Source organism: Ochotona princeps, chromosome 14 (assembly GCF_030435755.1).
Source record: "Ochotona princeps isolate mOchPri1 chromosome 14, mOchPri1.hap1, whole genome shotgun sequence".
In the NCBI taxonomy this organism is placed as follows: Eukaryota; Metazoa; Chordata; class Mammalia; order Lagomorpha; family Ochotonidae; genus Ochotona; species Ochotona princeps.
Window position 1 is genome coordinate 47,264,990 of NC_080845.1, and position 12,970 is coordinate 47,277,959.

At 42.5% G+C, this 12,970-nt stretch overlaps 1 protein-coding gene across 1 annotated transcript in view; it reads left to right on the plus strand.

Annotated features, from left to right (window-relative positions):
• The window catches only part of FREM1 (FRAS1 related extracellular matrix 1), a 144,229-nt gene that overhangs the window by 107,121 nt on the left and 24,138 nt on the right, over positions 1-12,970 (plus strand). The window contains exons 28-29 of the mRNA XM_058672677.1: positions 7,943-8,072; positions 10,860-10,932. Coding sequence (XP_058528660.1) covers positions 7,943-8,072; positions 10,860-10,932 — 203 coding nt within the window. The remainder of the gene's footprint in view (positions 1-7,942; positions 8,073-10,859; positions 10,933-12,970) is intronic.

Here is a 12,970-nt window from a genome sequence, read left to right on the forward strand (position 1 = left end):
ATAAACCATGCAACCCAAGGTCACTCCCACACTGTGGCATCTACAGGGTCGCCTGGGGTTGGGGTGAATGAGACAGTGGGGAAGATTAGCCGAAGATTTCTCTTTCCCATACCAGAACAACAAGGTATTTGAGGCCTGTAACTTACAGGTTAACAAACCCTGTCACAGGAAAGACGAAGAGAGAAACAGACTTGGTGTCACCTGCAGGCATAGAAAGTTACAGCTCTGTAATCTTCAGAATTAGTAAGGCTGACAGACCATGCTGGGGTCATGGGCTGGGGCCCATTTCTAGGCTTTCTTGACTGCTGACTTGAGTAATCTTCCAGCTAGCAATCTTGGGATGCCCAGTATGTTCTTGAGCTGCACTTTTCTCTTTCCCTTTTTTTAAATGCTTTTCCCAGGGATGTCAAAGTAAAGTTGCCCATTTGTTCATGTTTTGATATTTACCATATCCTAGCCACTCTAAACAGCACAAGTAAGTACAACCCGTTACGGTTCTTTCAAGATGGGATGCAGGTAAATAAAAGCAAGCGGAGAAACCTTTTCCTTCTGATCCTGAATTGTAATTTCAGCTCTTACCAGCAGATGGCTCTATTGTCATTTTTACCAGAAAAAAACCCTGTTCTAAAATTCCCAGGTTCCTGCCCCCATAGAAAGGCCTGGTCCCTGGCATTAAAATAGAATCTAGAGGTTATAAAATTAAACCAATGATCCCATATAGTAAACTGCCTTTGCCTAAGATCAGGGATTTGTTAGGACCACCGTCATTACAATCAATGTGTCAAATACTTATATCAAACAAATCTTCCAGTTCTCAAGAAAATGTTTTTTATATCTGCTCCAAATAAATTCACTCTACTTGGGTTTTTAAATAAACTTCTTAATATTTCAACTCAAAATAGAAGAATGTATATCAGATTAGTGCTGACCTTCGACTGACCTGTGGCCCTACACAGGTGAACACAGCGTAGGTGACCAAGCTGGCCTCCTGACCCCACACACCAATGGCTGGAGGGGTTTACTCTTGTACACCTTCCACAGTTTTCTGAAGATTTTTTAGAAATAATCCTGACAGTCCTATGAGAATCGTAGCAGAATTTATTTACTGTAATTAAAGCTGACTATCAAACAGGCTCCCACATGTATTGGATCCTCAGTTTTCACATATTTCTACTTCGACAGGGGCTTAATGGGATCAGTGGAACAAAATGCTATAGTAGCATAGCCACCGAGGGACATCTGACAGAAGTTAGGTTATTTTCTTTAGAGCAGACTGGAAGAAGGTAGAAATGAGCATTTATCTTCCCAACTGTTGGGTGATATAGTTGTCCTCAACCTTATCTGTAAGTTAGATGTCTTACATAGCTGCGCATTTTTCCAGTGAGAAACTCATGCCATGAATACTGGATTGTCTTTCCAAGACAGCCAGCCAGCCAACACCTAGTTACAAGTCCAAAAGAAAACACGAGTGTTTGCAGTACAGTAATTCTTTTTATCCTGTTTTGTTGCCATTCATTTCATTATCACAACCAGGTGGGAATTAGGTCAATAATAATTCAGATTGAGTAGAGGAGGAAACTGAGGCATAGGCCTACTAAGTAGTTTTACTTCCAAGTTTCGGCACACACTAGCTCCTGGGGTTCGGGTCCAGGAAGGGTGGCTCAGAGTCCCTGGCTTTCGTCACTGCACCAAAGAGTGTGTGGCCACCCCTTTCTAACCACTGTGTTAGCCTGGCTGGCCAGGAGGGCTGGGAGGAACAGCTGACTTGCTTCTTGTGTTTCTCTAGACATGGGCCAGTCAAGCAACCAGGAAGAAGGAATACTTACTTTTTTTTTTTTTCAAAGATTTATTTGTTTTTATTGGATATGCAGATTTACAGAGAGAAGAAGAGAGAGAGAAAAGATCTTCTGTCTGTTGGTTCACTCCCCAAGTGATCACAATGTCTGGAGCTGAACCAGGAGCCAGGAGCTTCTTCCAGGACTCCCATGTGGTTGCAGGGTCCCAAGGCCTTGGTCCATCCTCTACTGCTTTCCCAGGCCACAAACAGGGAGCTGGATAGGAAGTGGAGCAGCCAGGATATTAACGGGTACCCATATGGGATTCTGGCACCTGCAAGCATATGCCACCAGGTTACCATGCCAGATTCCAAATGTTCCATTTTTAAAAATATTAGAAATGTTTTTCATTGGGTGAAATTGATCAAATGAATGCAAGATAACATTATTGGGGTGTATAGGGGGAAAGATTTGTTTGAAAAGGAAGTGCAAGAGAGAGAGAGAGTTCTTCTCTCTGTTCACTCCCCAGATGATCACAATGGCTGAAGCTGATCTAGGCTGAACCTAAGAACCTGGAATTTCATCCAGATGTTTCACATGGGTGACAGGTTCCCAAATACTTGTGCCATCTTCTGCTGCATTTCCAGACACATTAGCAGGGAACTGGATTAGAAGTTGAGCAGCCACAACTTGATCTGGCACTCTGATATGGGATAGTAACATTGCAGTGACTTAACCTGCTGTGCCACAACTCTGGCCCCTACCATGCTTGCTTAACTGCATCTCATGCCAAAACTTTCAAGATGCTTCTATGGGATTGGGAATCTCTCAGACACACTGTAGGCAGTGGGTGTAAAACCTCTTGCATCCCACCTGTCTACAGAATAGCTCAGGGAACAGGTTCTTCATGGAATACTTTAGAGAGATACTATTATAAATATACATTATATCACTGAAATCGATGAAATTTGCCTGTTTAGTTATCTTTTTAAGATTTATTTTTATTAGAAAGGCAAATATACAGAGAGGAGGAGAGACAAAGAGGAAGTTCTTCTGTCCATTGAGTCACTCCCTAAGTGGCTGTAATGGCTGGAGCTGTGCTGATTCAAAGCCAGGAGCCTGGAACTTCTTCCGTGTCTCCCATGCAGGTGCAGAGTCCCAAGGCTTTGGGGTATCCTTGACTGCTTTCCCATGTCACAAACAGGGAACTGGATGGGAATCGGGGCTTCCCATATGGAATCCCAGCACGTGCAAGGCAAAGACGTTAGCCACTAGGCTATTATGTCAGGCCGGCCTGTTTAGCTTTAACTAAGTGCCTGAATTGCAGGCGCTGTACTAGTTGCTTTCACGTGGATTGTTTAATCTGCAAAACAACCCTCTGGAGGCGGTGAGGAACTCGGGGCTCAAGGCATTTATGTAAACCTCAGAGTCCCTGGATGAGAGGCAGAGCTGGTAGTGAACCTTGACCCCAGACTTCCACCAGTGCTGGTTTGACTGTCGCAGAGCTCAGCATGCACACTCACAGACTCAGCTCTGTTTTTGAGTTCAAGTTGAATCTTCCAGATGATCGGCTCAGCTCCCTTTAACTAAACTGCACAGGGCCCACTTCCTGAATCATAAACCGCTTTGAGAACCACAGAATGCAGCCACTTTCTGACCAAGCATGCTTTCCTAATGTATTTTCCATGTAGACCTCTCTTCGGGCCCACTGAAAAAAAAAGTGAACTTCAAAGAAAAGTTGGCCCACATTGAAGTTCTTCTCCAGGTGCTACAGGAACCACACACACTCTTTCTTACTCTGGCGACCTGAATTTTGCTCTTAGGTGTTCTATTATCCATTTTTGGCCTTCAAAGTACAGGGACAGAGAAATAGAAAAGGAATTTCTATCAGGCAAGCTTTACAATGTTTCAGAAGCTTTTATGAAACACCTTGTAGGGGAAGAGGTTGAAACTCCTGGCTAGCTGAGGCCTGTGCATCAGCTGCCGGTCAGGAGTTAAAGTGATTGTCTCCACCCTGGGTCTTAGCAAAGCAGAGAGGAACGGAAGCAACAGGCACTCACGAAGCACTCACTGTAGACAGGTGCTTTATACATATTGACTGATTTTAATTTTAATTATTTTGCATGAGTATAGCTCTCATTCTAAAAATAATGAAGATTGAAACCTGGAGGGACTTATTGGACCATAATCCTGCAAGAACAAGTGAGTGCAAGGTGTGTTTGACTCCAAAGCACTTGCTTTGGGTACTCACTCTGCTACTATGCTACATCTTGGCTAAACAATCTTCCCCCATTATAAAGAGAAAAAGAGGAAATGAAAACACAGGTGTAGAGTTCAATTATCAGGACTAACAGCAACACTTTTGAATGGATGTTTTCATTCGAATACTGGGGAAATATATTTTTAACATTTCAGTTTTCTTGAAGTCATATGCTGCTTAATTTATAAGTGAGAATTAATTACAAGATTAATAGTTTAATCACAATTTTGGCTTCCATAAAACCTTTACTGACAAGCTCAAAATACTTAATGAGCATTTATGAAGGTTAATTTAACCCCTTTGAACTACAGATGCATCATTATTATGTGATGAAAAGTGAAGAAACCAAGGTAGAGGGAGGCTTAAGTATCCTTTTCACAACTCTGATTCATCTAAGTTTACATCCCAAGTCCCAAAAGTGTGTTGTGACATCAAATGTTGCTTTCGTTTCATTTTGCCTTCACATCAATGAAGCAAGTAGCCCCAAGTAGAATAGCAGCCACACATACGTGGTACTCCAAAACAGAGTCTCTCAACTGCGGTACGAGTGGTATTTTGGGGCAGACAATTCTTTGTGACAGAAGTGTGTTCTGTGTATTGTAGGTCAGCTGTCTATAGACCACATTCTGGCCATAGAATGCTGGTACCACCCCCTTCCCAGCTGTGACATTAGGCCTTCTGTAGACATTCTCAAATGTTGAGAACAACACACATGGCTTAGAAAATAGCACACATATGTGTTAGGTTATGATTTATGATAGAATTCTCTTTTCATCAGTGTTGTCCTTTCTCTCTACTTTAATAAAGTCTAATAACAAAGAATACAGAGTAAGTCCAGACTGGAGAGAACATGTGGGGATCATCTAGCCTAGCATTTTTTTTTAAGTCTGTGAAAGATGATAGTAGTTGAGTTGGGGGGAAAAGCATTTCCAGTGGCCAACTTACCTTGGGGAAGGTGCGCCATACAAAATTCATTTATTCAATTAGCAAATATTCACTGATCACTTACTGTGTCCTAGACATTCTGCAAGAGACTCAGGATCTGTCAGTGAACCAAAGAGCTGTGTTTCTTCTGTAAGTACGTCAGATAGCTTTTCACAGATAATACCCACTTTGGAGAATGAAAAATTTGGTCGTCATAAAGGGGCTCACAAGTGCCAGGATTTGGGGAGGAGGCAGTTTAAGTTGGGTGTTTCAACAGCTTTCCTTTAGCCCGATGGCTTTGAACTAATGAGTTGCAGAGGAACCATAAACCTCAAGACTGCTTATCCAGTAGCATTTGCACCAATCTGTGCTTTTGTCTTCCATTTACAGTTGTGGTTGTCGAAGACTAAGATGTACAATCAGCTTTCCTATGGCAATAAATAACCAGACATGGTCCTAAATTGGGGGAGGGTGACCTTCCTCCCAAGGGACATTTGGAAGTGTCTGAGTTGTTCAATCAGAGAGCAGAGATGCTGCTGTGTCTAATGGACATAGATCAGGACTGGTGCCAGAAAGCTGCTTACACATGAGGCAGATGAACCCCCAAAGGCTCACTGGCTCCAAAATGTCCACAATGCTGAAAATGAGGGCCTCTGATGTGGCCTAAGGAGTTTTCACCTCCTTTGAAATATGAGAAATGATTGCCACATGGATTTCACATGCAGTGTGTTTGTAAACTTTATTTTGGAGCACAGAATGAACTTTATTCATTAGTGATAGGAGAATAGAGATCATTGAAATGTAAAGGCATGAAGCAACTCTTATCTACATAATACCTTACACATCCAGAACTTTCCAGATTTCTCCCATAGGCTCTTGTGTTTGGATATTAACATCAAGCTAAGCATATAGCTGCATGGCTTCTTGCAAGGAAAATTCACATGTGATTGTCTATAATATTTATTTTTCTCACATGTGTTTATGTAGAGTTTCAATAATCACAGTGTCAACATAGACAAGATCTCGTAAATACAGTCCTGCAAAAAAATGCACTTAAACATATGTTGCCCATATCCTGAAGGTATTCAGGGACTTTAAATATTTTTTCCTGGAAAATAAATAACCAGCCTACATTTCATGTGCATGCAGTTGATCTTCATTACTTGCAGTGAGCAGACTTAAGAAAGCACAATAAAATGTTACATTTGGACAATCTTCACCCGTAAATACTGTGCAAGGAGATTTCCCCAATCATAGGCCTTTCTGCTTTGAAGTTGGATAGTGCTCAGAATTGGCCCCTTTTGGATCTAGGTGAGCAATCAAATTGCTTTTAGTTTCAGCCTTTGAGGTCACAAGGATCTCACAGGTGACAATGATGGATGCTTGCATGTCACCAGTAGTAGATGCATGCTTAGAACTGGACATGGATATTCGCGTGAGCCTAACACTTAGCTTAAATCCACCCAAGTTTATCTATTTCACTTTGCTTCTCTTTCCTTCCCTTCTCATCTTTCTGTCTTTCCCCTAGTTCATCTCACTGATTCCTTTTTCTTTCCTCATTTTTTCATTTCTCCCATTTTCTCACTTCCCATTGGGAATCTTTACAATGTATACTTTATGTGGGATTTTATGATATCCTTACTGGCTATATAGTATGAATTCTTTAAGACTACCTTAAGTCTTTATTTCTGTATTTCTTGGTTTTGCTTCATGCAGGATTTGCATTCAGATGCATCAAAGATTCAAGAGCCCCACATTCTTTAATATAAAGATTTGGGTTTAAAGCCCAAGACATTGTGAAGTCCAACAAGCAAGTAACAGTGACAGGCAGTAACAACAAGCTTTAAATCTAGAGACTGAATAAATATTTATTTATATGGAGATGTGACCCTCTGGTACTTTCATATGTCTACCCTCTCTCTGCCCCACACAGTGAAGCCTCAAGGTTTATCCAGAGCAATTGAGCTCATTTTGCTCATGGACTTCCACTGCAGGGTGTATGTGTGTGCACTGTGACCCAGAGCCGGTCATCAAGCAGCTGGGAACACACTTGCTCTCAGTTTGAGTGGTTTGAAAGAAGACTCAGAAAGCCTGTAATATTTGCAAATTCAAGTTACACACACTCACAAACTGACACACAGAGATTTTTTAATGCATGTTTTAAAAGTGTATTTAAGAACTGAGAGGAAAAAAATAATCTGATTAGAAGTTTTGGAAATATAGAAAGATATACAGAAAGGTAGCTATGGCAAGTTTCAGGACTCTGGAATAAAAGGAGAGGAAGAAAACCAAAGCCCTGGAGGTGTTTTCCACAGTCATGTAGATCTGTGTCTTACCTGGCACTATCTTGTCAGGTCCCAGGGTCAGAAAACAGAGCATAACGCAAGAGAAATGCTTAGGTGAGACACTTCCAGACCTCTCCCCTGAAAACGGGAACCTCTCAGGATGAAATGGAAGGGGAGTTGCTCCACTCGAGCTCAGTCGGGAAGGAGTTCTACCAGGGAAGCTATGGCAGAGGCAGTTGGGGAACTTGAGTCTCCTATCTGCCGCCTGCTAACTTTACCATAGCTTTCTGCCTTCAAACTAGTGGCTTACCTCCCCCGAAGCTAGATTTTCTTTACTGAAAACAAAAATATTTTTCTCTAAATGAGGGATATGAAAGACAATTTCTATCAGATATTGGAGTCAGCCCATTAGTAATTGTGAGCCTTTCAACAGTCTTGGTGTATTCATTTGTGAAATGAATTTCTAATACATGTGCTGTCTACCTCACAGCATTGATGTAAGACTCGAATAAGCTAATGTGAAGAGATTCTCCTTGTGAGCTGAAAGATATCAAACAAGAGTAGAGAAGTTCTATCAAGAGTGCAGCTTCATCAGCAACACTCGCTATCAGGGTGTGCCTCTGGGGCTTCGTCCCCTGCCTGGCCCCCATGGAGCCTTCTGATGCATTTCTTAGGGTTTCCCTTTTCTTTTTACACAGATTGGAGTTGAAGTGGTCTCATATTGAATGGTCACAGACTGAATACGAGGTCTGTGAGAATGTGGGTGTGTTGCCCTTGGAAATTACCAGAAGAGGATATTCCATCGACTCAGCCTTTGTGAGTGTAAAGGTAATAGCTCTAAACTGCACATTGCTAAGCTAAAACTTTCATTGTTCATTGGTGCCTTTATTTTCTTAGAAATATTCAGTGTACCAAGGGGAAATTTCCAAGTGTAAGGTTATCACTAGAAGCTGAGCATCCTAATCTCCCTAGGCATTCATCTGGCCTCATTAACTTCCAGATAGGAATTCTTTTACATATGTATTTATTTTTATTAGAAAGACTGATTGAATTTGTGGAGAGAAGACAGAAAGATCTTCCATGTGCTGATTCACTCCCCAAAGGGCCACAGTAGCTGGAATTAAGGAGACAGAAGCTTTTCTTCCAGGTTTCCCATGCAGGTGCAGGGTCCCAAGGCTTTTTGTAATCCGCTGCTGCTTTCCCAGGCCATAAACAAAAAGCTGGAAGGGAATGTGGAGCAGCTGAGAGAGACATGAACCAGTGGCCTTATGGGATCGTGGCCCTTGCAAGGCAAGGATTTAGTCACTGAGCCATCATGCCAGGCCACAGATAGGATTTTTTAAGCTGATTTTAGTTTTGAAATTTGGTCATTTAGTTTATACTCTTTAAGTTGTGTAGCTTAATTTCACAGGAACAATCTATCTAGCTTCATCAACTTGGTCCCAAGAAATTGTATGCAAGACATGCTTCAGGAGGACAAGTGTTTTCAGTCCCTAGGTGGCATTCTTTTAGTATGCACCCCAAGTCATATTGCATGGGCTCAGCACAGGAAGTACATTAGAAGACTTCACCCGATGTTCAGAGTCATCCATGTCATGTAAAGTTACCAGAGCTTATATTCATCTAGGTTGCCTGGAATACAAAGTTCAGGTGATACTTTAGATTTGTCAGGTGCTGTGCCTTTTCAGTGTCCTGGACAGTAGAGTATACCTAGGATGGAAGAGATGGACAGCATGAGAAGCTTGTGCAGTTAGTTATCAAAGGAGGAGAATGAGCCTGACTCTGTTCCTTGGTCTGATCTAAAAAAGGGATTGGGGAGAGGGCACAGAGTAAACCTCTGGAAAAAAATGGCATCTCTGCCAATTCTCAATATGGCAGTGAATTCAAATCACCCTCAGCACCTGATGTGCCCAAGTTCAGCTGTATCTGGATTGATTCTACATCTTTCCAGGGGATGGAGGCTTTTCTCCCCTCCATACACTGCCTCCAGATTCTATTGTTATTAAAGTAGCAGCAAGCTGGATACACTGTGTGTGATTTTCCAGAAGACTGCTTATGGGTGATTTGCTAATAATCCTCTGGCCCTCCCTAGAAGGCAGCATATGCTGTAGTCTGCAGTCTTGGTCCCCACTGCCATATACCTTTCCAGCTAGGAAGAATAAAACAATGCACATGGCGCCTTGTGTCTCCTTAAGCTGGATGCCCATTGTGAGGGTGTCTGCTGAGTGTGCAGGCCTCCTTCCAACACAGTCCCTGAGTCTTTCAGGATTATTAGAGCTAGAATGCCACCTACCAGCTCACTGGCCACTTGACAGGGAAAGAGAAAGCCTTGTGTCCCAGTTTGAATCATAAACCTTCTCCTGATTATTACTCTGAATACATTGCTCCAGACCATTCTTTTCCCCACATAGGATTCTGTAAACTCAGTGGAGGTAAATACTAGGTAATTGCACAGGCAAGACCCATGCAGGGAAATATAGCTCCCAGCATATGGTGGCTACAGGTGTACAATGGGCTGCCTTTTCACAATGCAAGGTGGCTCAGGGGGGAGCCTTGGCATTGAAGACAAAGAGCAAATGGAAGCCTGGGAGGTAGTACCCTTCTTCAGCAAAATGCTTCCACTACCTTCGATTTGTAGTAGAGATGGGTCTGAGTGCTACTGGAAGACCAATTTTAAAGTTGTTTCTTCCTTTTTGAGAAGTATTTAATCAACTTCCCTGGCCAGCTGAGACATTCATGTAGCAATTCCTGGGTTGGCTGTGGAAGGTTATCTCATTAGATTACCTTCTTTTCAAACCAACCAGGGGCTCTGCTTAACACATCATTAGGCACTTCAGAGTGGGAATTTAAAGCTGTAATTTCAGAGTCCCCAAATCACACCTTTGGTTTTCAGTACAGCGTTCAGAGCCAAGGAGGAGTCAATAGCCTTTATACACTGGGGTGATGTGGTTTTTAGCTTCCTTGATGGCCCCCAAGAGCCAGGGAATCTGTTTGTAGATTGCCTTTGTGTGGCTGTCCACCAGGGCTGTCAATCCCACAATGCTCTCATTCATGTTGGTGAAGAGTGATGGTTTCTTCCAGACAGGAAAATGGACCAGACTCGTTTGAGTTCATCTGGTCTGAAGGCTTTCCGTGCCCCAAAGCCTGCAGGACCCCTCAGTGCTGGCTGACAGATCAACCCCCAAGGGTCAAGAGGGCTCCCTCCTTCCTTCCCTGTTTAACTCTGTCACTCCCTTTCCTTTGATGCACAGCCTTAAACCCATACTGGGGTAAAGAGATGGCAGTAAAATCAAGGGGTGCTTTTGTAACAATGGGAAAAATACTGTTTAAAGCCAGTGCAACTTTCTCCAGTAACTGAAGCATATATAAAGAAGAGGCAATAAAAGAAGCAAAAAGCTTTCCTTTCCATTGGTGTCAGTGTGGCAGAAAGTAAGCTTTAAGAGACGGCCACGTAGCTGGACTCTAAAATGGCTTATTCCAATAGAAAAAAACCTACATAATATTAAAACCAGATTTAAGTGCATGAGCTGAGTCTAGTATGCCGCAGAATAGATGTTTCTTTATTACAGAACATTTATCTTTAGTTTAATAAAAAGACATTTGTTTCTCTTTAAGGTCAACCAGGTGTCAGCAGCAGTTGGGAAAGATTTCACCGTGACTCCATCTAAACTGATCCAGTTTGACCCAGGTACCTTGTGTGTCTATAGCTTGCCCTGCGTGTTTGTAACTAAGTCTGGAGGAGACAGAATGCTCTACAATTTCAGCCATCAGGGACTCCTCAGGAGCTCATGCTGCCCGACTCCAAAACAGTTGAATTTATCCTCACTTTGATTTTATTACTGTGAGCATTCATTTACAATGAGAAGAAAAATCATAGCAAATAACAAATATAAAATATCAAAGCAAGCATCCAAAGCAATCCAGAACAAATAAAGCTGTTTCAAAAATTAAAGGACTGGCACAAATCTGTAGTACTATAATCGCCTTAGAGTTGGATGGAAGTTCTCATGATGTTTCCTTTGCAAGGGTTCCTGAGGGATATTTCTAAAAAAAAATACCACCGGGAATAGATTATTCTGGGGAAATTGCAGTAGAAATTATTTCTTAAAAATCATCTATCTGAAAGTCAGCGTTACAGAGAGAGAGAGATGTTCCATCCACTGGTTCACTCCCCAAATGGCAGCACTGGCTAGGGTTGGACAATGCTGTAGACAGAAACCAGGAGCTCTGTCCAGATCTCCCAGGGAGGCTCACACATTTGGACCATTTCCTACTGCTTCCTCAGGTGCACCAGCAGCTGAATGGAAAATGGAACGGCTGAGTCTCAAACCAGTGATCAGATGGGTTGGCAGCATTACAGACAGTGGCTTAATCAGCTGTTGAACATCAGTGGACACAGGGAAATTATTCTTAACTTAAATAACATTTACTGTTTTTACATTTGTGGTTATATCTGTTTGTTATGGCAGTTAAGATTCCTCCTGGAATACCTGCATCCTTTACCAGAGTGTCTGAGTTTTGTTTGCAGCTCTGCTCCTAATTCCGTCTTCTTGCACATCCACAGCCATGAGCAGGAGTAAGTGATGGCTCAAACAGCTGGTTTGCCATCACCTGTGTGGGAGAACTGGACTAAGTTCTTGGCTCCCAGTTTTGTGCTTGCCCAGACCTAGCTATTGAGGACATTTGGGAAGAAAACCAGTGGATAGACATAATCAGAGTGTCTCTCTCTCTCTCTCTCTCTCTCTTTCTCTCTCTCTCTCTCTCTCATACACACACACACACACACACACACACTATAGGTTTTCATATAAATAGAAATCAAGCAAATTTTAATTTATGGGAATATTTGGCTAGATGCAAAAGTGAATGCAAAAATATGGTGACTGCTCTGAAGGATGTTTCATCCTCATATCAAGTAGGCCACACCAACATGAAAACACTCATTAATAATGCATCAGGAGCCAAATGGGGAGTCATTGTTCTAGCTAATGGAAGTTCCAGAAGATTTTCTGAGAGGTGGCAATATTTAGGCAAAAGGAGAGGAAAGAAACTCCAGGTTGAATGTGTAGCACAGATGTATGGATACATTTCTCAGGAACCATGCCTATAGCTGAGCCTATAGTTTCTTCTCTTCCCAGGTTTGTGTGGATAGTACAAATAGTTCTACCTCACCTCTCTGTGTGTTTCTCTGTTTCCCTATGGTCTGAGATAGGTGCATCTGATCGCCTATCCAGAGTCAAGTGGAAGAGGCTCAGAGAAGTAGCTAGGACTTGTGGCCCTGTGTGTTTTCCTGCAGAGGATATGGCCTGGGCTCTAAAAATACTCAACCAATTCTCTTCCACTACTGATCCAGAGTTTTGGGTGGGGGCAGGAGAAAATGACCTGAATCTCATCACCACAGCAACATTGACCATCATGACAGTAACATAAAAAGTAATGGCTTGCTGCAGCTTGACCACATGGTGTTTGACCACTGCAATACTACAAAAGGAGAAGCTTGAAAAACACACATTAATTGTTCAGCTTTGGAGGCCAGAAGGTCAAGAGCAAATGCAAACCCTCTTTCAGGGCTGTGCAGGAGAGGAGATCTGTCCCTGACTTCTCCCGCAAATACTGGAGCTCTGCTGGCATTCTGGCTTCTCCCTCATCACCCAAACCTCTTCCTCTTCAGCTGTGCTCTTCCCATGTGTGCCCACATCTCCGCCTTCTTCTAAGGACAGCAGTTG